This window comes from Athene noctua, chromosome 2, assembly GCF_965140245.1.
Source record: "Athene noctua chromosome 2, bAthNoc1.hap1.1, whole genome shotgun sequence".
Taxonomy (NCBI): Eukaryota; Metazoa; Chordata; class Aves; order Strigiformes; family Strigidae; genus Athene; species Athene noctua.
In genome coordinates, this window is record NC_134038.1 from 13586782 (window position 1) to 13612853 (window position 26072).

Here is a 26072-nt window from a genome sequence, read left to right on the forward strand (position 1 = left end):
ATGGGCAGTTCACATGTAAGTAGTTATTTAATTTGGGTTGTCAAGAATGCAACAATTTCCTGGTTTTATTTTTGTCCATTTTCACTTTAAATGACATTAGTACAGCTGCAAATAGAATCTACTTTTAAGTGTGGGTGGGAAACTTGTATGTAACTGGTAACATAGCTTAATTGCAGAACGTGAATAATCAAACTATTACTATAACACACAGGTTTTGAGTGTCTTAACGTTCATTGTGGCTTAGTTAAAAAGTGCAGGACTTTAATTTTGAGAAAAAGAAATTATGCATAGGATATCATGGGGAAACTAATTTTAGTTTAGCAAATTTGTATTGGAACATTCTGAACACTAAAGTAATTCCCTAAAGATATATGAAAAACTTCCTGTCCCAAAGACCAACACTTTCAAAATTTGGCTAAGTTTATCACTGAGTAGTAGGGACAGAAGTAATCTCAAAGTGTGGTTCTCACAGAAGGGCCTGATTAAAATCTAAGTGTCAGGATTTACTACATTAAATTACTGTATGAGTTTTGACTGAGACATTTGGGTGTTTGATAATAAATATCTAAATCTGCATAAAGATATTTAACCTCAGAACAGCCCGATTGCCAAAATTTTGTGTGGTAGTTGTGAAAGATTAGTGCTTCTGAAAATTAAGTAACTTGTGCTGCAGAAGTTAGGAGGTTTTAGCTCCAGTTTTAAAACTGATGGATAAAAGGCAATATTTACTCAGCAGCACATTTCCCCTTGAATGCTGAAAACCTGCAGTTTTACGGTATGTATCAATAGAAGACAGCCTGTTTGCCGAGAGGCTAATGTTACGTTAGTTTCTCTAAGATTTATATTATTGTGTTGCCTAACTATTTTTTTAATTCAAATTCAGCAAGGTCTTGAGAGATGCTGAGCATGTTTTGGACCAGCTCTCCAGGACATTTTCTTTGCCAGACTGAGCAAGTGAGTCCATACCATTTGCACAAAGCTCCAGCTACTAAGCCAAGGAGCTTTTTGTCTCCCTGTGAAAGGGTGGATGGTCCCACCTCCTCATCATTTTGTGGCCTAGCTGCTTGCGTAAGGGGAGAGAAGCGAGCAGTCCAGCAGTCTATCTTTGCATAGGAAACAAGACCGAGAAAGCTCCTGCTGCTCAGCCCCGTGTGTCCACATAAGCACACATCATAGGGTTGTCAGCAGGCATCTCCCACGGGTCCTGCCCCTGGAGAGCCTTTCACTGGACACTGCACTGAATGCAATGCAGAGCAAACATATTCAATTTAGGTTTAAACTAGCCAGTTGGGGTCTATCTATGGCAACAGAGATGACAGCACTGCATCTCAACCGGGTTTAGCAGTTGTGCAAGCTCCATGATGGACTAGGTAGCCTGGATGGAAGTGCAGTATGCTGGAGTTGGGCTGCAGGCTTCAGTGGGAAGAGGTGTGAGCATTTGTTAGAAGAGAATCTCATGATTCAGCCCATGACTCACCGGGGAATTGCATCATTATGTGTTTGTCCCTAGGAAATTACAGGTAATCTTGGAGAAATGCCTGCATCTGTATCAGAGAACCACTTCTGGAACAGCCTGAAAATACTCAGTTCGTACAGAGATTTTGAGCTGCAGTTTGTTCTTTCTCCTAGTCTTGTATTTTGCAACCATAGGTTCATGAGTGTCTTATGTATTGTGTTTTTTAAACCTCCAGAGCAAGTCTTACAGACTCACAGAGGATATACGGAAACCAACCATAGGGACTACCAGTTTGTCAGCAGATGAGCCAGTAAGCACTTTTTTTATGAAGGATGACAAGGGGCACCGTGGTGTTGCAGCACATGTTGTTGTGGTTTGTGGTGGCTGTGGGAGCACTGCAGTGCACAAAGGCAGCTCCTCTTTCATGGTCAAGACTGGCACTGGAAAGCTGGGTAAAACTGGGATGTTCCATTCTGTTGAGTATTGCATCTTTCCAAAATTTTGTCTGCTTTGAAATTTCAGAAATTAAAATTTTTTGAATAGCCCAAATTTTGCTGGGAGAAATATCAAATTAATCATCTATGACAAATGAGGTATTATATTTGATTAAATGGATTTAGGTTTTAAAGCTTTTTTTAAAAAAAATGCCATTATTGAATCAAGTTTTCACTGAAAGCTAAGCATTGTTCAAAAAAAAAAAGGTTCCATTACATGGAAGTTAAAATGGAACTTTTCAGCTTTATCAAAATGTCCTGTTTTAAAATTAAGCCTTCATCAAAATTGGTATCTTCCTGCACATGTTAATTTGAACAAAAGTAACACATTTTACTGAAAAAAATGCATTCAACAAAAAATTTCAAACCAGCTCTAAAGTGTACCTTTCTCTTGGAAATTGAGCTCTCAATTGAGAGCTGCACCTGATGCGACATTACAGCTCCAAATCTGCATATTTCCACACGCTTTTTGCTCTCTGAAGTTGATCCAGTCCCTTTTTCTACAATCAACGTTTTTGACAGCACATCCTTAGATTTTGTCTCTATTTTCTGTTTGCAGTCTTGCATCAGCCTTATCTGTACTTCTGCTGTCTTCAAAATTACCACAAGTAGAATCAATCCACCTGAAAATCTGGGTAGCTGCTTGCTGTCAGCAAGGTGCTTTGCAGACAGTTTGGGAGTAGCAGCAATAGTTCTGATGATATGATGGTTTGAAAAGTTTGACAGATTTTGACTTATGTGATATTGTGTAATTGTTTTTTAATCTTCTCTTTGTCAAGAATCCAACCTTCTGTCTGTCAAGAAGACTCTATTCTGTTGTTCTCTGTGATGTTTGTGGCTTGAATTAATCTGGGGGGTGGGCAAGTTCTTTGTGTTTAATTTAAACCACTTTTTGAGATTCTCTGGGACACCTTTGAGTTTCATGTTCTCATTGTAAAGCAGCCCAAAGTTTCTGCCAGGAGGACTCTATAATGTAACAAGGGGGTGGCAGGTTGTTGTGGGCCAAATGGTTTGAGAACTTGAAGGTGAAAAAAGTAAGTATAACCCAGAGAACATATCTGCCTGAGGAGTCCTCTTGGGATAAGCTCACAAACATCACAAGGGCCTCTGTGTTGCCTATGGACATTTCTATCAATGTAGAAACGTTTCCTTAGAACAAGTATTACTTACCACCGCGTGATTTTATCATCTCATCGCAAAGCTCAACAATTGCTATTTGTTGCTTCCCCAGGCAGACCAGTATTCAGTGACAGTTGATTCTTGTTCAGTCCCTGGCCATAAGCCCACAGTCAGCAGAAGACAGAAATACCTTCTTGTTCAGCTGCCCAACACTAGGGAAGAGCTTTGTTTCCATGGTCCCCTTTTATCCAAGATATTTGCTGTTCTTTTTAGGTCAGAGGCTGTCCTGTGAGTGCAGCTATGGTAGGTGTTAACAAGCATCTACCCATTAAAAATGTATGATGCACTTGTGTCAAAAAAAAAAAGAGAACTCATCTGAAAGATCGAAGGGTCATTACATTTATGTTTTACATAATGTAAACAGGACAAACAATTATGTTTTACAAAACAAAACAAAACAAAATCCAAAATATCTGGACTCTTTAACATTCTTCTTTGTATAAAATATTTTTAGTATAATCTCCCAAGTTGTGTTGTTACTATCCAGAAAAATTACTCTGCCTTTATTGTTAACTATGACTACTGACTAAAGCAATGAACTGATTACTGGGTGAGTCAGCTGACCTGGGAGTATCTTGAGACTTCCTCCACCCTGTGAGGTGGAAAGGAGTTAGACACAGAAACCTCCAAGTTCAGTAGACACATTTGGTTTGTCGGACACTAAACATAAAATAGTAACAGCCCTTCTGTGTGTCTATGAATGTATCGATGATGTTTAGATAATGCATCTTGCACAGGAATGTTTTAAAAACAATGCAGGGACCAACAGGAGAGGCACGTAATCTTGGGGCTTCCCTAATGGGATGCAACATCCTTCCAGTTGTCCTTTTAAATAATTCAGTTTTACAATACATGAGTCAGCATGGTGTTTCCAAAGATTGTGTCCGTGTTTTTCAGCCCTGCATAGGTATACTTAAATCATATTAGCTTTCATGCTGGCATACACAAGAATTTACTTCAGTTCCATCAATGTTAACTTACCAAAACTCATCACAAGTCTTAGTTGAGGTAATGAGTGTAAGATTTTTAATAAGACATGAGAACACTTGAGCTATCTCTCTATCAGTGTGCAAGTCAGAGATTTGGTATCTCAGCTTTAAAAATTGCAGAATATGCCAGTTTCTAATCATTTATTTTAGTTAACATTATCACTAATGGCCCAGCATACAAAATGTTTTCCAACCAGGAATTATGGTGAATAAAATAAAAGTAGGCACGCCCACCCCAGCATAACAGAGTAACTTGGAATTCTAGATATGTTCTAGGTAAATAAAACCATTTGTTTGCCATTTTTTCTGTGGCCTCCACTTGCAAGATAAATATTAAAAGGAAGTGAAGTGAGACATGACTCATGACTTAGCTGCAGACATGACATCTCTGGAGGTTTCAAGCATCCTTTCCTGCTCCAGCTTCAGCAACACCAGAGGAGTCAGGTCCCTGTGGGCCCTGTGTCACTTCGGACAGCCCCATGCAGGTGCCAGGTACTCTGGCACATCTCAAAGGTGTCTGTATTTAAGATGAATCAAGCCCTCTAGAAATAAAAGCTACAGTTTACAACTTTAGTATTCCCACTGCATGGTCCTTTGCTAGCTAACTGATTTTAAACGCAATCTGCATTAAGAAGTTCCACCAGCCACAAGAGCGTTTGGACACATTAAAACAATGTAAAATTCAGCCATGAGACAACCCCCTCCAAAGATTTTTTCTCTTCATTGTGGACTTCTCTATCCTGGTGATGAGCATGAATAAATTGAGTGGGTAAAAAATTAGCCATAAGTTATTATGAGATGATATATTAACAGATATTTAGAAACAGGAGGGATGTTGCATGAGAGATGGTTTTAATTTTTCAGTTTAAATAACTGTCAGAGCAGTTACCTTCACTGTTGCCACTTGTTTGTAATAGAAAAAAGTATTAGGATCTTGTCGTCACTGCAGTTTTAGTCTCAGATGTAGAAAATAAGTTTATTTGCATCTCTCAGTTTGGAAAGAGTCACTGAGTCATTGAGAAGGCTGTTGAATAATGATGTCTAATCTATGTGACTTGCATATATTGTATTATCCAATATAGAATTCATATAGAAATTGTTTTGTTCTTGATAAGAACAAACTGTCAGCAGCAAGCTAGCCTGACAGTACATGTTGCTGTTGTACAGCTGTTAGACCTAAAACAGCAGTAAGAATTTGGGAGAGTGACAGCCTGCCTGGCAGATGGCGCCTGGCATTTGGAGATGCTGGTACCATTCTCTGAGCAGTCAAGAAGGCAGATGGCAATTTTCCAGTTACATATTGTGGTTGACTGAGAAAATTTCTCAAACAAACAAAAATGACAGGTAAGTTTTACGAAACAGTAGAGGAAGAAACCTTGCAATCAAAAGGGCAGATGTAGTTCTTAAGGTGGTGCTTGCCAATTGACACACATCAAAAAAAAAGGTGTTTTATCAACCCCACATTTTTATTACCATAGCTCAAACCCCGGTGCTTGCGGATACTGCCCCACTGCCAACATGCCACAGCTGTTTGCTTCTTTTGTTTTTAAATGTTAGCACCCATCTACTCTGACCTGTGTGCTAAAAGCCTTTACATTTCCCATAAATTCCAACCTGAATAATTGAGCTCAATTATTTGAATTTCACTGGAGAAGAGCTTGCAGAAGAACATCTTTCTCTGATGCAAGGATGATAGGAGATGGTGAACCCCCCATCTGCTAATGGCCCAATATCCTCACCCCTGAACAGCCTTTCCCAGTTAGATGAGACGCAACCCTGCCTACCAGTAATTGCCCTTTGTTTCTTTTGCTTCTCTGCTAGACCTCTGATTTATGGTCTGGAGCTTTCTGAGCAAATCACCCTTTTACCCCCCAGGAATATTTTCAGCCCCATGCCAGGCTGGCTGACACAGCCAGGAACAGAGCTGTGCGGGTGTCAGTCACAGGTCGCCAGGCCCACATTGCCAGCTTGCCCCAGGGCTCTCGTCCATCCCATGGCAAAGCCAGAGGCTCCAGGTGGAGGGGCAATCCTCTGCCTGCCAGCTCTGAGAGCTCTCCCACCCACAGCTCTGGGGTACATGTCTCCAGGGTCTTTGCCATGGGTGAGGCTTGTCAGGCAGGTTGGATGCTACTGCTGACTTTGCTCCTCTCTTTTGATATTTATTCCAGTGCATTTTTAACTGACACAAGCAGGCAGATATATTTTCTATTAGGAATGCATAGGTTTAAAATAAGGTGACAATGTTATAAAAGAATAATATACCTTATATAGGGGTAGAAGGCTGTGATTATTCCTGTTATGCTCATACTGTCTGCTGTGATCCAAAAATTGAGCCAGTTCAAAAGGGCCTAAAGTAGCATTAAGTATTGAAAAAAAATATATGACTGGAAATGTCTGTTCTAGTAAATCACACTCTTGATGAAGTACAGACATAGCATCATGTTTTCAGTCTGTCTTTGGAAGTAGATGAGATCCAAAATGCAGCACAGCCTACTCCCATGTTTGTTCTTGTGTTTTAACACACAGAAATGCTTGGAAATGAGTGATGAGATTTGAGCTGTCACTAAGACTGTCCCTTTGGGTGGGAGTTTGGAGTTTGTTCTGCTCTCAGGAGGTTATCCTGACAACATGTGGTATAGTAGAAGACTAAAACCACAAGATCTAAGACAACATGTGCTTTTTTTCTTTTCCTATCCAGTACTGTTAGTCTATTTTACATCGGATTCCAGTTGCATTACAGTTTGTTAAAGGTTTCTGCCAGGATAAATATTTAATCTTGAGTATGTGTGTTGATAAAAAATTAATCCTGTAGGTGCTGGTTTACCAAAAGCTGTCTTCTGTGATTATAGTATATTAGGTACAATTTAACTAATCAGATGAACACCAGACCTGTTGTTTATTATGCTAACAAGGTGACTGGATGGTTTGGGATATTTCCTGGTAGACAGAGAAAATAAATTTTCCTCTCTACACAAAAGAGGAATACAGAAAATCATAGAATTGGAAGGCACCTTGAGAAGTCAGCTCGCTTATCCGTTGCCTACAGCAAGATCAGCTCTGCCCAAATCAGTTCTGACATCTCTAACAGTGCTGAGCTGGAGGAGAACTGGTTCATTAGTTGAAGATGAGGCTCCCTGAAGGTCTTGGAACGCCTAATTCAGTGACTGTGCATGGTGAGAACTGATAAATCTCAACAGGTTCCACAGTTTCCAATCTGTGATGGGTTTTCAATTGTTTGGGCTTGTCTGTTTTTCCGGCATTCCTGTGCTCAACTTTGGGACATTATCAATTGTTTGGCACTTGGCTTCCTGGAGAAACAGGATACGTGACACTGCAGTATGTATATATCTGTTGCCCTAGCTACAAATGAATTCACTGGACAATTTTTAGATTAATTTACCAGCAGGGTGTTAGTTTAAAAATTATTAGGTGCCTGTTATGTTTCTTGAAAATCTTGAGGAGAGAGAGACTGTATTAGAAATCCCCTGAACTAAAGACTGAGGCATGAGCTCAACCCTTATAAAACACCACACAGTGGTGTGAGAATCCACACAGTGATGGGCCATTATGCCTGTGCCCAGCTGTAGTAGGTAGTAGAGGCACCAAAATCAGCCATATAGGAGATGTAAATCTCTGGGAAACCAGGCAGAGTGGTTTCTGGTGCTCACCTGCTTGGTAGAAAGGAATGCTCAGATTGTTGTATATAGAACTCATTTATGTTATTCTCTTTAAAACCTTGGTTTTCTCCAATATAGTTTTGTGAACTTAATTAAATATATGTGAAGAATAAGAAAACTGGTGAAATAGCTGTGGCATGATTCTTTTGCCTACTCCAGTAACCACTGGTGATGCCCTCAGGTATGTGAGACATCTGCACTGGGTTGACAGAGGCAGGCCCCACAGGAGACCACTCATTTCTGACAGGCAGCAGGCAGCTTACCCTGGGGCATCTCTAACAGCACCAGATACCTATTTTTAGACAACTGAATACTGCCCTAAATTTTATTCCAGACTCCACTCACATGCATGAGTCAGTGCTGTAAAGAGCACGGCTGGGTCAGTCTGCCCTTTCTATGTGCTGCCATTTTGAGATTTATCTTTTATTTCTGTTAAGCCAAAAAAAAAAAAAAAATTAAAACAGCAACCAAAGAGAAGCTTGAAATTAAACATCCACTAAATAAAGCACATAGAACAGACCTGGCAAAGACTTGCGTAGGCACTCAACGTCCCTGGATCAATCCAACCCTTTTTAGAGCTCTCCTCATAGCTATTAGACCTTCATCTCAACTGCTCTGGTCAGCAGCCACGTTTCTGCTGGCTTTTCCCAGCGATTTACTTGTTAAGGGTCTGCATCTGCATTTATCCATGTACATTATCAGCATCAATCTGTGTTAGAGCTGCAGCGTACGAGCAGTCAGCAGCATCCCAAGCAGTTCTCTTTCTGTCGTTTTGACAGTACTCTTCCATAAACCTCTGTTCCTGAACATGGTTGTGGCATCTGCTTGAGATGATGGAAATGGAAAAATAGCTGTGATTGCTCAGCTGTATTATCAGTTATTTTCAGGTAGGGCACATTGTACAGGAAGCTACCTGGCATGCTTATGGTACTTTTTCTTGTGTTCTTGTCTACTGACAGATGAGCAATTAGTATCTACTGCAAGCTTAATTGTCTTTAGCTCAAGGAAGGTATTAGATTTTTTTTTTTCAGAAATGTCTGCAATGTATTGCAACTTCTCACCAGTTCTGGCTACCGATGCCTTGAATCCACCAGAGCTTGTATTCCCCCCACATCTTTCTCAGTTTTGCTGACCTTTTTGTTAAACTGTTTATTTGTGCACCATAAGGGCTCCACATGCTGAAACATCAAAGAACACTTTCCAAATGCTTCTCTAAGCATTGCAGACCATCTTCAACTAGAAACTCATCTGACATCTTCTTAAAGTCAAGTGTAATTTACAGTAAGAAAAACTACTTGGTGTGCTTTACAACAAGGTAGAATTGTTGGTTTTAGACCAGTTATAATCAATCCAGTTTAGTGGAAATAAATTTGTGACAGTTCTACCCAAAATTGCAAGGGAAAATGTTGTCTAAAATATGCTGCTTGAGTGAGGCAAAAACTGTTCAAGCTAAGGGACACTGTTGGCAGAAAAAAACAAGTAGACACAGGCCATGAATACAGCTAGGCGGGAAGTGAAAAGAGGATTTCTAACCACCAGAATACTGGTTACACTAATTAATATAGAAGTATTAGAGAGAAATGTAGAAGAAGATTGAGTAACTGAGTAGATGGAGCTGGACTAGTTGATGAAAGCAAGTTCCCTTACATGCTATGTCCAGCTGCAAAATTTGTATGCAATCTGTCCTCCTGATATTTCAGACCACATCGTGCTATCACCAAAATTGCTATAACACTTGTAAATCATTAACTCCTCAAATCTAATCTAAGATCCTATGTTAAAGTGATTCTGCCCATATTTTTTTTTAAAAAAAATGCCTACAAGTTAGAAATGGTATTAAACATCAATTTCTTTTGCCATTTATCCCTTGCAGGAAAATCCACCTACTCAAATCTGCAGGGCAGGAGGCAGTACAGTTCTGAAAGAGCTCTCCCTCTCCTGCATGGGAGGACTGCATCAGTAGGCAAGATCAAGGCTGGGACCCAGTGAGTCATGAATTTTAACCAGGTCTTTCCAGGTGACTCAGGCGTTGGCCTTGACAGTCACTTACCCAGAGTATCAGATTTCCTATCTATAAAGTTGATGCTAGTATTACACACAGTACTATAAGAATTACATCCCCCAGGCACATAATTTAATGTTTTTCAGTGATTTATTTGAAGACAGAGGCTTTAACATAGCTGACTCAACAGATTCTTCTAGTGCTTTAAAGCAAACATGTCCTGAACATCATTAAGAAATAGGCTTTCCTTCCCTTCTGCATGATTTTCCCCTTGAAGAGAAATGTTTGTTTATTTATGTCTTTATGAATCCTCATAAATCCACAATGTTATTTCAGTTGCTGGTGCTACCATTTTCAACTGTTACACACACAGACACCAGCTACAATGACAAGTTGCACCTAGGAGTTAGGGACTTGCTAAAATCCGAGCATAACTGACCAGCCATCAAAGCGTAAGAGAGCAAACCACTCTCCCGGAGTCTCGTAATGACATTACCAGGACCGAGTGCATCTGTGATAGCTCTGGGGCAGTGAGAGCTGCAGAGGTGGCAGCATTAGCATGATAAGGTTGATACCCACAGCCCAGCACTGCTGGTGGGTAAGGCAAAGTACAGCTCCTTGCTTTTAGGTGTTTGTGTAGGTGTTTCTGTCCAGGCTGAATGACTCAGAAGTGGGACCCAATGCCAGACAAAGCCTTTTTCCTCTCACTTCTCGGCAGTGCATCTTCTGTCCCAGATCAGGAGGATGTGAATGTGGAGCAATGGTTCTCAACTCATATTGTTGGAGTGAGTTTGGGGGCCTATGAATTAGAATAGCATGTGGATGCTGCAAAGTAGTCAAATCTATGCACTTGATATGTTAGCACTTTTCTCTGTGTTTTGTCCCTTTTATTGCTAATTTATCAGCTACTTCCCTGGTCTTTACCCTCGCAAAGAAGTGCCTTGCAAACTACTCTAGAATAACTTCAATATTGGCTGCCTAACACAGACAGCAGGATCAGCCGTATGAGTGACATGAACATCTGAAAAGCATACTAACACTATAGAGCCAAAATAATGATAGCTTAATGTCACCATCATTTACTCCATTCAGGTAATGCACCCTGTTCCTACAAAAAGCTTTCTACATGGTGCAGGGGAGAGGCAGGGATACTGTCTCTCCAGCTTACAGTGTCCTTTGGGATTGTTCCAGGGTGCATGACAGAGATGCAAGAAGTAATTAGGAGTTCATTGCCCAACGCAGTGGTAGCTCTGACAATAAAAAATACTACCAATCATATGTTAAAGTATGGACTGAAGTGTTTGAAAACACTTTGCACGTTAAACTTGGTATTTATGGAGAGGGGAAAACCATATGGGCACCACACACTGCCGTCAGTGGGGCACAATCAGTTGAACAGGCAGCAAAGCATCCTCCTGAATGCTACACCGTGTGATGCTCAGTGCATCCACCACGCATCCAGGAGCACCTGGACCACACACACCCCTTGTGTCAGCACTGTGCCTGTGTGATTTTTCCAGCAAAGAGGCCCAATGCACATGCAGCATTTGCATCCTGGGGCTGTATATCCAGAATAAACTGTTGTATGGTGGGGTCCCATTATTCTGTTCCCCCAAATTCATCACTTACTGAGTCTGGTTAGAACAGAGAACAAAGGTGAATTTTATTCTCACAAGAATGAAAATGAGGGTGCAGCAATCAGAGAAGAAGAAAGAAATTAGAGCTGCTTATTTTTTGAGGATGTTGTGCAAAAAGATGTATTTTGTACATGATTCCATCAAAGGAGAAGCACATACATCCTATCATAATAGAAAAATATGAATGCAATTAATTTTGGATAAAGACAGTGATCAGTGCATCTGTTTTCTAACTTAGCGCTTTTCCTTTCCTTTTTGGCAAAATTCCTAAGAAATTTGTTAAATAAAATATCACACTAGAAAATATTAGTTACTTATATGCATCTATTTCCACCTTGTTTGAAGGGTTTAGAGAAGCATGTGTGTGTGTCAGAGCATACAGTAGGATACATGTTTACAAGCAACATTTGCGATAATGATGTGGCAATGGAAGTGTTACCTTGTGCTGTAGAGACCTAGAGAAATTATTGCATTGCTATTGTGCTACTAATTGTTTTTCTTTTAAAAATAACTTCCCATTTCAGTGAGATGGCTGCACTACAGCAGCTACCATTAGCAGTAAGTTGTACCCTAGCTGCTAACTGCATTAGAAAAGCCAGGTACCTAAATGGTCTTTAGTCTGTCACACTGATACATTGGTAAAGCAGTGTAGGGACTGGATTTGAGTTTTCTCGTTAAGAAAAGACCCCTTGTCTTTTGACAGAGGACTCCTTTGTCCAGGGCTGTCGCTCTTCCATCTAGTAGATCACAGCCTTAAACTTCTGCAGAATACCAACAGACTTCCAGGCTGTATCTATACTTGTAAATTAAACAGGTTGTTCTCAGGCCAGATGTGTGTGTGGCAAAGCCTAGCCCACAGCCATGCGGCTAAATTCTCTTTATCCCACAAGCAGAATGATCTTGTGCCTAATGTCTTTCAGGAATCATCTCTGCCCTGTGCTACACCCAAAGACAAGGAGGTTAATCAGCCATTTAGACTCTTCTACTCTTCACTAGGCTTGTGGGATTTTCCAGAGAGCTTAAAAGCAGACTGCCGCACCCTGGGGTGTCATAACCCTTAATTTAATGGAGAGAGGAGTGTTGTGCCCTGGGGTATCATAACCCTTAATTAACAGCAGTAGTGCCAGTGCTTGGCAGCCCTGCAAAGCAAGTAGCCTGATCCACATGTTGCTATTTGAATGGAAATGCCAAAGCACCTGCAGTGCCTGCTTCGACCCCCTGAATCCATGATGTACATATAGTTCTACTTGATTTAGGAGCCTAGGACATATTTTCCAGTATTATTTTAGAGATTAGGCATTTAAAAGGTCTGATCCATGATATTACAGGGGTTGAAAATGTTGCTGACCTTGTGGTCTCAGAGACTTCTACCTTTGACTGAGAAACAGCAGAATAGAGGGTGTACAAGCATTTCAGGCCTTGTGATGAGCTTGTCAGATTAGTAGGAACAGGCATGGTTTTCTATTTACATTGAACATGTCAGGCTGTAAACTGCTGCTGTGGCTGTGGACTTTGGGTTATTATCCCTGATAGATTTAGCTGAAGGTAACCACATGTACTATTTCGCCAAAATAAAAAACCCACCAGCTTTTTCATGTTGTATATCTTCAATTATCTTGTTAGCATGAATGCATCAACACAAGAAAGGTTTGCAGGACCAGTTTTTATTCATCTTATCGGGACTGTAAATTCCTAGTACTTAAAAACGTACTGTAGAGATGGGGTCTGGTTCTGTACGCATATGATAAGACATTTGTATTGACCTATTGTTAAAGTGGTACAAACAAACTATATTTGATCTTGCCTGAAGATGTTTAGTATGAAGTTATTACCTTTAAATTATTTGAATAAGCCTGAACTGGCAGAACAAAAATTATATACGATCAGCACTGTGTGTCATGTGGTGACAGCTATTTGTGGATCCTAGGAGCCCTCGTGATAGATACAGTATTTCAGCAAAGCTTCACGGTCTACATGGTGTGAACAAAGATCAAGGAAGAACCTGGCCCAAACTGCTGTTATTCAGAGAATCTAATGCAAAATTCTTTCCCATGTATCTGTTGTGCCTGTTTTTCTAGTCAACCAATAAACGCCATCATCATGGTTTTGATGCAGACCGAGATGCCAAGAAAATACATAGTGCCTGCAAAGGAGCGGGTAAGAAAGCTCATGTTTTTTATACAAAGGGCAATTCAATATTATGAAGAGCATATACATAAATTTAGGGCAAAACAACTGTTCCAACCATTTTCAGGTAATCTTTATGCTTTTTGTCACTTACTGATTCAAAGAACCTGCACACCCCTGAAGTTTTATATGGTTAAGATAAATGGGAAGGGAAGCCAGCTTGTTCCTCAAAAACTGGTAAGATCTAGTTTGTTAATTGCTTGGCTCCAAGGGATTGGGATAAACATGATATTTGCTCCCTGTGATAGGAACATCAGGCTGTCAAGACTGATATAACAGTCATGGGGTCCAGCTAGTCAGGTGAGGTTAAGGTCATGGTTATATGTCTTTTCCCAGGCCTTCAAGGACCAGTAAAAAACATCGCCAACTCCACATGTTCATCAGAGCCCACTGCAGCTCCATCAGTTGAAAGGAATATATGATGCTCTCCATCTGCATCAGTGATTTTTAGCCAAAAGTACTGGCTTCAACCATCTTCTAAGATAGTTTGAAGTTAGCTGGCTGACTCTGCCCTGATGTGAATGAGGAATGCAGTGTTCATAGGATCCTCAGGTCCATGGAGGTGACAATGTCCAGCAGAGGAAGAACAGCCAGGCAGCACACAAGAGCAATAAGTTACTCATTCACTCCAGACATTTGCACAGTAAACATGTATTCAAGCATTTCTTCCTGGTATGGCACTGGCATTCAAAATCAGCTAGTTAAGTTCTGAATTTTAGGAACTCTTCCTGTCCTGTGACTGAGCCCCCTCAAGGCAGTTCCACAGAGGACTCATCTACTGAGAGTTTAACCTTGCATTGCCAGATAGGAGTGCTCTTCCTTCTAAAATTGAACCATGCCTTATGCCCCAGTTCTAAGCAGGAAGAACTGGACAAGATGCCCTAAACTTGTCCTGTATGTATCTGGTGGTGATATTCAGGAATGAAAACGCATCAGCTGCTGCTGAATGCCAATATCATTTTAATCATTTGTACTGGTAGTTCCTTGGAAACCCTTGTTGGTCCCTGCTCTTGAGAGCATGAGATGAGGCACAGCACAAAGTCCAGTCGATGGATGCAACAGATGAAAGAGCACAAGGGGACCATGGGGCAGTCTGCCAGTCTGACCTGCATGCATCAGCAGACCTGGGATACAGCTTGATGCCTTTGATCTGCCATCTAAACCCTTTATATGCTATGGGCATTTTGGCAGTGCCCATCACATGCAGGGTCATAGGTCTTTCCTGATACACATTCTTCATTTCAATACTTGTCTTGAAGAAATAATGCTTGAGGCAGTCTGCTGGCCCTTACATGGAAGAGTACCAGGACACATGTATTAATGCAATAGCTACTCTATTGTTTCTTTCAGACATCCAGGTATCATCACTGTGACCCTGTCCCTTTAGCCACAAACATAACAAATGCCTTCCAGCAGCTTTGTTTAGTGCAAACATCTGTTTATATGGCTGAGGGCAAGAAAAGTACAAGAACAAGGTCATTGCCTTTAGTAAGCTGCTTCCGTCCATTGCATAAGTTACAGCTCAAAGCTGCCCAAGGGCTTTCTGCTGGAGGGGACCTGCGTGTTCAGTTCCCCCACGGCTTCCTGGGGGATGCCACTGCTGTGATGCCCATCACTGGGGCACCCCATGCTCCCACTTCACTCTTACTTACTTTTGCTAAGCAAAACAGCATCAGCAGAGGCTCAGACCATGAAGGCTGGTTCCTGCTCCTCTTCCTGACTCCATTTAGTGCAAAGCACTTGTACAGGCTGTATATTCAGACTGTGGGTTAATGAAGCTGATTTAAACACATCCTCACCTACCCTGGCCTCTCACCCCACACCATTCATTCTACTGTGCTGGCACAAGCATTCATGGTCTTATTGAACTGGATCTGATGGCTGATCTCTCAGAACTACTCAAAAGCCTTGTCACCAAAAACATGTATGTCAGCCTATGGGCACTGGCATAACCCTGATTTTAGGAGAAGTGTCTGATAGTCTCAAACAGAAGTCTCAATTTGCCTGATTAAGTATGAGCAGCACAAGATTCTGAACTTTTATTGTCTGAACATTGTAGCTGACTACAGTTAAATATATCCTCAAAAGAATCTTAGATGCTACACATCAACGATTACATCAATTGTTGCATTAGCAAGGCCATCACCAGCAGAGATAAAGAAGTCATTATCCCACTCTACTCAGCACTTGTCAGGCCACACATGGAATACTGTGTTCAGTTTTGATTCCTGCTATACAAAAAAGATGTGGCCAGGCTGGAGAGGCTCCAGAGGAGGGCCACAAAGATGATCAAGGGACTGGGAAGCTTGTCTTATGAGGGAGGGCTGAGAAAACAGGGTTTGTTCAGCCTTGAGAAGAGAAGGCTTAGGGCAGACCTTATCACCACCTTCCAGTATTTAAAGGGTGACTACAAAGAAGTTGGAAACTCCCTTTTTACAAGGAGTCACATGGGAAAGATGAGGGGTAATGGGTACAAGTTACTCGTGGGGAGATTCCAATTGGACACAAGAGGAAAATTTTTCACAATGAGAACAACCAGCCACTGGAATAATCTCCCCAGGGAAGTGGTGGATTCCCCAACATTGGACACTTAAGATTCATCTGGACAGGGTGCTGGGCCACCTTGTCGAGACTGTATTTTTGGCAAGAAAGGTTAGACCAGATGATCCTTGAGGTCCCTTCCAACCTGGTATTCTGTGATTCTATGAAATACTGAAGTTGGTACCAATGGGATATATGTATAACTTTTTTTTTTTTCTATTTAGAGATCATATTTTCTTTCCTCTGCATTAGATTCCTGATTAAATAATTTCTATGCACAACTTCTTTTTCAGGAACCGATGAAAAGAAAATTATTGAAGTCTTGTCGAGTCGAACATCAGAGCAGAGACAACAAATAAAACAGAAGTACAAGGCTCTGTATAGCAAGGTATTTCAAAACAAATGTCTCTCTGTTTCAAACCACTTGCCTGCTAAAAATATAGCCTGTAGGCCTCTTCTTTTGAAAATATCAAGGGCACAGTGGATTTAAGGAGGACACCAGTTAGCTTCTGATTCAGCAATTTATTTTATCTCCTAAAATACCAGTTATATTTCCAATCTTAGGCCTCAGAGTCTTCTTGAAATCAGCCTTAACCAGATCAAAGGCTTTTAATCAAAGTTAGGAGAGCTAGAAAATATTTCATAACTGAAATAAAAACTATTTCAGTTTGTGTTGATCTTCAGTACATTCAGAAAAAAAGAATTATGTAAAAGGGATTTTTTAAAGTCAAAATCCTTCTCAGACCAGATGCAAAGTCAGAGGAACTATTTGATCTTACATCAATATATTTTTGTTAACTTTAATAGATGTAGTATTGATTTCTTCCAGTGGCGAAGTAGAACATACGTTGTAAAACTAAGAAGTCTCATAGGGCACTTGATTTCTGGAGGAGGAAATGTAAACTGCCTTAATGATTTTGCATGTAATAAAAATAAATCTTTCAATATATTATTTAGGTAAACATCTGAATCCTGCAGAGCTTATTATTAAACTGGTATTTTCTTAAGGTCTGCTTGCTCATTAGTCATTAATCAATGTTAATAAGACAGGCGGCACTGAACCTGAAAACCTTCTGTATGTAAAACTTACAGCAAGCATGATAAAGATTTTTGTTACATAATTACTGTAGATTTAGTTCTATGAGGGTTCATAAAAATAGGCATTAGAAATTATCAAATGCCGTGAGACGAACCATTTACATCAGCATGTAGCGACCCCTCTCGCTTTCCCAGGCAGCCTGAATCTCTCAGGAAGGGGCCACAGGTTGTACCATTTCATTCTCCTGCTGCTCCAGGAAGCGAGGTTCATGGTGCGCATGTTGAAACTTCTCCAACACCAGGTCAGCCACTGACTTGAATAGATTGAGTGTTCACTTGCGATTGTATAAAAGAGTATTTAAGAACAATAGATTTAGAGCTGGGCTTTTCATTTGTTGTTCTGAACTTGTCAAGTACTTCCCATACTACAGGAAATGTTAACTGCAGATAAAACTTCAAATAAATCATCAGCAGGCATCCTTCTCAGCATACATACACTAGCTAGTTCTTCTCCAGTCTTACCAATTTTGAATTAAGTAGGTCATATCAGAGAAGGTTGATTTTTTTTTTTTTTTTTTTTTGTGGAAAAAATGGTGATTGTTTGTCACCAAAGCACTTTGTAGAAATTTGTTGCTTTTTCCAGTATGTCAATTTTAACCAAAACTAGGAAGAGAAGTTTGGTAAATTTGATCCTTTCTGTTGCATCTCTTCAAAGCAGGAAGTTTCTGCATTGTGTTTCAGAGTAGTCTCCCATTAAGCTTTTAAAAACATCAGTTTGCATTTATTTAAACAAGTAAGAATCAAAACGGGACCATCAGCTGGTATTTGAAGATGGGACAATCATTTAATTCAATCTGAAACAAAAATTTTTAGGGAATTTATTTTGCAGAAGAAGTCCATGTATTTAAGGGCTTTTTAATGTTTTTGTCCCTTTTTAGTACAAAAGCAGCTTTGAAATAATTAAATTCCCCAAAACAAATTAAGAACCCTCTAATCCCACCTCAGCTTTTGCGCTAACCCTTCTGACTGTCTCTTCAGGATTTGGAAGAGGTCCTGAAAGGAGACCTGAGTGGGAATTTCGAAAAGGCTGTGCTGGCTCTGCTGGACCTGCCCTGTGAGTATGAGGCCCGAGAGCTTCAGAAGGCGATGAAGGGCGCTGGGACAGATGAGTCGCTGCTGATTGAGATTCTCTGCACACGGAACAATAAGGTTGGGACACCATGTGTGACCTTCCTTAGGTAGCAGGGCAAAGAGCTCACCAAGAGCACCCCAGCAAGATGAGGAGGAGGGATCATACCAGGTTCCATGGCTGAAATACCTGTTGTCACTGGCTGCAGCAGTAATGTTGCCACATTGGGGCTGAAACACTTGTAGGACTTAGGAGCAATAACATTCAAATTCCTTCCTTTGTCCTATTCTTATCTCCCATGGATGGCACAGAGCAACACTGATGATAGAGAAATCCCTGGGTGCCTGTTAAAGACAGCTTTGGCTCTGACTGTTCAGAGGTGGCTCCTGCCAGGTACGGGAATGTGATCCCCTTCAAAAAGCCCTTCAGTTTACTCCTCATCATGGTTTAACCCCAGCTGGCAAGTAAGCACCATCCAGCCACTTGCTCACTCCCCCCACCCAGTGGGATGGGGGCAAAATTGGGATAAAAAAGTAAAACTCAGGTTGAGATAAAGACAGCTTAATAGGACAGAAAAGGAAAATAATAATAATAATAATAATAATAATAATAATAATAATAATAATAATAATAATAATAATAATATTATTACAATAATAATAAAAAAACTAGGACATACAAAACAAATAATGCACAATTGCTCACCACTTGCTGACCAATGCTCAGCCAGTCCCCAAGCAGCAATCTGCCCGTCCCAGCCCACTCCTCCCCAGTTTATATACCGGGCATTATGTCATATGGTGTGGCATATACCTTTGGCCAGTTTGGGTCAGCTGTCCTGACTGTGTTCCCCCCCAAATTCCTGTGCACCTTGAGCCTTCTTTCTGGCAGAGCATGGAAAGCTGAAAAATCCTTGACTGACTATAAACACTACTTAGCAACAACTAAAATATCAGTGTGTTATCAGCATTCTCATAGTAAATCCAAAACACAACACTATGCCAGCTACTAGGAAGAAAATTAACTCTATCCCAAATGAAAGCAGGACTCACCTAAACACAAGGTAACCAGAGGGAAGCCTGCACGGGTCGGGCATCCCTTGAAATGCTGTCCTGAACTGGGCTGGGTTTAAGCCATGTCTCTGAGCTGCAGTAAGTCCCACCATGAGCAGGGAATAGGAATCTGGCTTCTCCCGCACCTGTGCCTGCTACGCTTCATGCAACATGGGCGTGGTACTGACTTGCTTGTTTATTTATTAATTAATTACATGTATTTGTATTAATTGATTATTTTGTTAGTTCTGAATATTTTTCCTTATTTATTTATTTATTTGCCTAGGAAATTGTAAACATAAAGGAGGCATACAAACAGCGTAAGTAGCATTGTCTTTCAAACTCCTTCATTTAAAGCCTTTATCATTGGGTGAACCCTCACAGATTTTTTTTCTCCATAGTCTTTGATAGAGATCTAGAGTCTGATGTTAAAAGTGACACAAGTGGCTCTCTACAGAAGATATTAGTCACTGTGCTAGAGGTAAGGCTGGGGGCTTTCTTCTTATACAGCTACTTGACAGAGATATTTCCTTTTCTCTATCCTGTCTACCCTGACTAATCATAGTAAGAATTAGCTGGTATTTCTAATAATGTAATTATAGTAAGCAAAAGGCATTCTTCAGTATAAGAGCCTTCTATATCTGTAGCTTTTTAATGTACAAAATTTTAATTTATAAAATCAGAAGTAATATTATAAGCTCTGGTACTTTGAAGAAAACAGCATTGTTTTATTATTACTTATACCATGGTAATGGCTAGAATACCCATTCAAGGTCATGGCTACATTATGCTGAATTCTGCCCCAAACCAGCAAAATCTGATTTCCATCTCAGCTGAGGATTTTACAGTTCAGATAGATACAGAACTTGTAAGAAAGAGATTGCTGTTATGTTAATCTTACGTTCACCAAGAAAGCATATTTTCCATTACAACACACTTTATTTTAAACCACACTTTATTTTAAACATGAAATAAAAAAACAAAAAAATCTTCATAAAGACAGTATAACTAAGAGTAGGATCTAAGTGCCCCATTACTAGGCATTTGTCAGCAGATGGCAGCAAAACTATAACCAAAATATCTGCGAGGGCCACAAAGCTGACGATCTTCCCTTCCACTTTGAAATGTAATCAGCATTTGGTCTGGTGTTTTTTACGGTCATGTCCTTTTCTCCAGGCAAGCCGAGATGAGACCCAACAGGTCAATGCAGAGCTCGCTGAGCAAGATGCTACAGATTTGTATAAAGTAAGTGCAATTGTGGAAAATCCCCATTTTCCCTGAGCTGCACAGCAAGGGCTGCTTCAGCAGTGACTAAACACACCAAGCACAGGGGCGATGGCAGTGTAAGGAGATGAGCAAGGATGGCTTGTCTCTACGGTGAATAAACAACTGCTTTAGAAAATAACATGTAATCTTTAAGGCAGGAGAAGGCCGCTGGGGAACAGAGGAGCTGGCTTTCAATGTGGTCTTAGCAAAGAGAAGCTATAGTCAGCTGAGAGCTACATTTCAAGTCTACGAAAAGGTGAGTTATTCATTTCTGTGATGTGTATAGGGCCTGAAATGTAGTTTGCAGACCCTACAATGACACGTAGAGCAGGTGTTCCTTTATTTGTCATTTTAAAACTTCTTGACTGCTTTAAGAATCTTGGAAAATATTTTTATACAACTGGATCCTGATCTTATGGAAATAGGGGATAAAAGCTGTATCTTCTGCCAGTGAAGAACCTCTTCCCCTTCATAACCTACACAACATCCAGCCAAATAAATATCACAATGTTTCCTTGCTACAGCTGCATGACAGTGGGTGTCCCCGCTCCTGCAGGAGGACCAGCAAGGGCACAGGTTCACAAACTCCTGCCCTGAAGCAGGGTTTTGCTTTTCTGGACTTTGCCTCTCCTTCTCCAAAGAAGAGCCTCGCAAGGTCTCCCCTGCTCATCCCCCTGCTTCACACACTCATATTGGCTGGGCAGAGGCACATCTCCAGCCTCTTCCTCTCTGCCCACACTGGGCAGACAGCCTGTGCAGATACTTTGCTGCTCTCTCCTCTGTCTCCAAACATAAGGCAAAGCAGGCAGCAGGATCCCAGCTGTCTGGTACTTCTCCCTGTGTCACCCTCCAGGGATATTTCACTCATGCCTGGGCCTGGAGATGACTTCCACTGAGACCTCTTGCCTGAAAATGACCTCAGAAAGTCAAAGCAATGGGAGATCCAAGGTCCTTCTCCTGGCAGAGAAGTGGAAGCTAAGCAGTGACATTTATTCTCAGAGGGTCACCCCTCCAGTCTCTGGCTCACAGTCCTAAACTTCCCTAGGATGACTCTGAGTTTATCAGAAAACTGTAACCCTAGGCACTGAAGATGAAAAAAACTCCAGTCAAGTCCATAATTCAGTGTCAGCATAATAAGGAACCCATAGTTGGAAAAATGTTTGCAGCTCAATCCAAGTTTTGGTTTCTTGCTGGCAGGAGAACAAACCTGGTCATTAACTGATACTCTCTCCCTTGGAGTGGCTCAAACCCTGGGGGTACAGTTAAATGTTCCGATAGCCAAGCTACCTTGGCTTTTCGATTCCTAAAGCCAAGCAGATCAGGTTGCCCAAACCAATCTACCACATCCTGCCTGGCTGTACTTGAAATAGAAGTGGGCCAACATTAGAGCAATGCAAGTCCTCCTCTGCAGTTGGAAAGATAAATAGGGCAAGATCTAAACCAGGTTGGGAATTTGAAGAAGTCTAAATCCTCAGAAGGTACCCCTTGCTGCCTTGTATGCATGGTCTCCCAGCTCTGACCTAAAAGTTCACTGGAATCTACAACTATGCAGGGCCATTCTGATAGGCAAAACAGAGGAAAATAAAAGTCTTTGGGGTTCACAAAGTTCACAAAAGTCATGATAAACTCTGTTTTGAAGTGGCAGTCTGTTTTTCCCCTTTCCTACAGAATAATACAAAAACTTGGGAACAACTGCAGTGCTTGTAAACTTTCCCTGGGAAGCCAAAGACAATAAGTAACAAAACTTCATAGACCTGGTAAAGCTCCAAAAATTATCTTATTTGTGTGGGAGCCATCCATAGCCTTTGATAGAGGGGTTAGAGGACACTCAAACAGTTTCTCTTGACTAGGGGTCATTCAAGAAGAAGCTGCAGCTCCTTTGTCCTAGAAGCCCTTAGATACATGTGACTGCTTGCTGTAGGTTATCCATCTCTTAACTGTTGTGCCTTACCTGGCTGCATAGAACTTCCTCTCTTGGTGCCAGTGAGCCCTTACACCAGAGGAGAACTTCATTTGCCCTTGAATTAATTGGGAAGACTCTAAAGGATCTGAATCCGCCTTTTGCCATTGGATCCTAAATCTGATGCTGGTTTTATGGCACTGGGTTGACGTGTACAAACAGCAGCTATCATGTGTCCTCTTTGTTGTCCTTGCAGGTGTGTGGGAAGGACATAGAAGAATCCATTAAAAGTGAAACATCTGGAGATCTGGAGAAGGCTTATCTCACTCTTGGTAAAAAAAAAAAAAAAAAAAAAAGAAAAAAGTGTCAAGAGCTTTCTAATTCTTGCCATCTGACGTTGGTTGTTAGGGGTCTATGTACAGCCTGGTGACAGCCATCAAGATAGACCTAAACTGAACTGACATATCTGCCAGGAAAAGAAGAGGCAGTTTTTTGTAGTGATTTGGACCCACTGGTTTTAGAAATGAAACTTGTCAGACACAGCTTCTCTCCGCACAGCTAAATTATTTGCCCTCTTAACACAGGGTGGCTACCTCCATGCTGCCCCTGAGGCTATAGCAATTGATAACTTCCAGAAGATGCCTGGGCATCCTTTGCTAGCCAGCCACCACAAAAATGTACAGAGTCCTCGACAGCAATTTAGTACTGGGGATGACTGTGACTAGTATTTAAGACTGTGCCCTGGCTCTGATTAGCTTACTGGTATTGCTGTTATCCATCTGGATCTGGGCTCTCCCAAATCTTGCTCCTGTGACCTGCAGTGAGCAGCTACCCCAAGAATAGATGGGCAAGAGGAACTCCAGAGGGGGCAAATGCTCATTCTCATTCATTCCATTTTCACTGTGGAACAACAGAGTACTCAGTGCTGATCATCGCACTGTGTAACACACTTCCCCTATGGAGAAATATGCATCTTCATTCAGATTCCAACACTTCTCCTTGCATACTGATAGGGTACCAGTCACAGAATGAAAGCTCTACCAGCTCACATGTCTGAGCATAGACCTTAGAAAGTTTCCGTTATTTCTTTCCTATTTATTTCCTTCTCCTTGAAGATGTATCACCAAGTATAAATATATAAGTATAATGAAGCCTCTTACTGTTTTCTCTAGTCAGCTGTGCCAAAGACTGCCCAGGTTACTTTGCTACACTTCTGCACAAGTCGATGAAAGGAGGTGGGACTGACGAAGAGACCTTGATTCGCATCCTTGTGACCAGGGCTGAGGTAGGGTACCCTGCTTCACACCAGCGCTGGGAGAAATACAAAAGTAGAGGGTATGGAGAGAGTCCTAGCAGATCATGTGCTGTGTCAACCCATTTCAGCCCAGTGACATCAGTGGTCACACTCTGCTTTTGTACCTAGGCACACAATTTCAAGTGGAGTCCCCTCTACCTGGTTAAAACTAACCCATGGGGAGGTCTGGCCCCAATAGGATGTGTAAAAGTAAATTCCTAGTTAAGTAATGATAAAGCAGCAGTTTCTAAATTGAGAATTGCTTATAAACATATGTTGCCAATTCTCTCTGATTCCAGCTGGGAAAAACAGATGGGGAGGAGGGATGAAAAATAAGAACCAAAGGACATAATTGTCATTTTAAAAGCACAGAACTGCACAAGACATTTGAGATCTTAAACACAGTCTTGAAGTCTTCCTTCCTTGTAAGCTGTGTAGGTTGTAACCTCAGGGCTGTTTCAGTCTTGACATAGAGGAGGAGTCATTCACAGGGACAAGGAGAGTATATTTCTCAATGATCAGCAGCCTGTGAGAAAATAGACTCCAGGATAGTCTCTCTGTTACATCATGGTCCACTCAGACCAAAGATCAGACGCGTGCTGTGGGCGCCTTTTCACATGAAAGCTCGGGATAAGGTATTTAATTCTCTCTCTGACCCCACCCCCAGTAACCAGAAAATTACTTCTGTGAGTGGAACAAAACTCTCCTTTAGCCATACTCCCAGAAGTGCCTCTTTCCCTTCTTGCCACCATGGAGTGGCCTCAGGAGTTCACAGCAACATGTGCAAGTTTGTCCAGTACCAAGGCTGTGCCTGCACGGCACCACTGAGCACTGGGCAGAGATGCCCCCACCTGCCCCAGCACAGCTCTCCACACAGGCCCGTACCACTCTTCACAGCTAGCATCCCCTCACCATACCATCTGACATGGGCTTACCTCAAACCCCAATGTTAGACTGAAAGTTCTCCAAGATTTTTAGACCTCCTGCTTTCTCCTCTCTTCCTCCCAGCGGGTGCAGTGGTCCCTGGATCAGACTCCAGGGGTCCTGGTAGGAGCAGGACACATTACTCAAAGCACATCCCACTCTTCTAAAGAGGCTCTTGGTGTCTCCTCAGAGTGACCTGCCAGCAATAAAGGAGAAGTTCCAGCAAATGTACAAGAAGCCGCTAGCTGAAGCTGTCCGATCGGATACCTCTGGGGACTTCAGAAAGTTGCTGCTGGCTCTTTTGCACTAAAAAGCCATCAAGAATGAGTAGGCATGCTGAGCAGCCACCTCTTGATTAGTTTCCAAAACACTATCCAAAAAATGTGGCATTAGCACAAAGAAAAAAATCCAATTTATTTTCTTTCCAGCTGGGAAACGCGTTGCCAAGTAATGCTGGACGTGAGGTTTATGTTATGGCTATCTTGCCAAATGTCCTTAAGCAATAAAGACATGTTAGAAAAACTAAATCTAAATTGACCTCTTTGTGTTTGCATATGTGGAGGAATCTTCTGTCATTGTTTCTTCTGGGTAGATTTTCTGCCTTTCTTGTTCTGAAGATTATCTCTGTTCTTTCCCCAATTTGATGGGTGCCATATCATACCGTTACAGTCCTGCCAAGAGAAAATGGATAGTGATGTCTTCCCAGCCCATTATCACGGCTCTTTAAACAACCTGAGGGCTGTGAATTAATGATTTAAGTCAGGCCCTGATTAAAATCCTGCTATCAACAGAGAAGGTCAGAGTGATTTCCCTGTCTGTGAGTTGCCCTCTCATCATAGTCATCTCCCAAATTATCCAATAAATGGGATAAGGACTTGCAGTCCCCATCAGGACTATGTCCTGGGATATGGTGCAAGGAGCATTGCTGGGGAAGAGATGGGGCTTTGTGAGGTAGATCTGTCAGGGAGGGAAATGCTGCTTCCCACAGAGGCGGACATGAGCCTCAGGACAGCTGCATGGTCTCCATCCTTGGAGGTTTCCGAGATCTGGCTGGATAAAACCCTGAGCAGCCTGGTCTGATCTCATGGCTCACACTGCTTTGAGCAGGAGGTTGAACTAGAGACCACTGGAGGTGCCTTCCTCCCTGAATTACCCTGAAATCCTATAATCATATGAGAGAACATATAGGTGAAAAATAACATGACAGAGACTGACAAATAAGAAGAGTCTGGGTCAAGGAGATGGGCTTGTGTTTCTTTGCGTCTAGCCTCTTCCCTCTTTTGAGTACCACTGCAAGGGGAAGGGTC

At 41.5% G+C, this 26072-nt stretch overlaps 1 protein-coding gene across 1 annotated transcript; it reads left to right on the plus strand.

Moving 5' to 3' along the window:
- ANXA13 (annexin A13) lies at positions 1-25164 on the plus strand. Its single transcript, XM_074897578.1, has 12 exons — positions 1-15; positions 1692-1766; positions 13513-13591; positions 16456-16550; positions 18239-18409; positions 19668-19701; positions 19783-19862; positions 20558-20626; positions 20802-20903; positions 22804-22879; positions 23720-23832; positions 24956-25164. Exons 1-12 carry the CDS (start codon positions 1-3, stop codon positions 25073-25075), a joined length of 1029 nt encoding a protein of 342 aa, XP_074753679.1. The 3' UTR covers positions 25076-25164.
- The last annotated feature ends 908 nt before the right edge of the window (positions 25165-26072 follow it).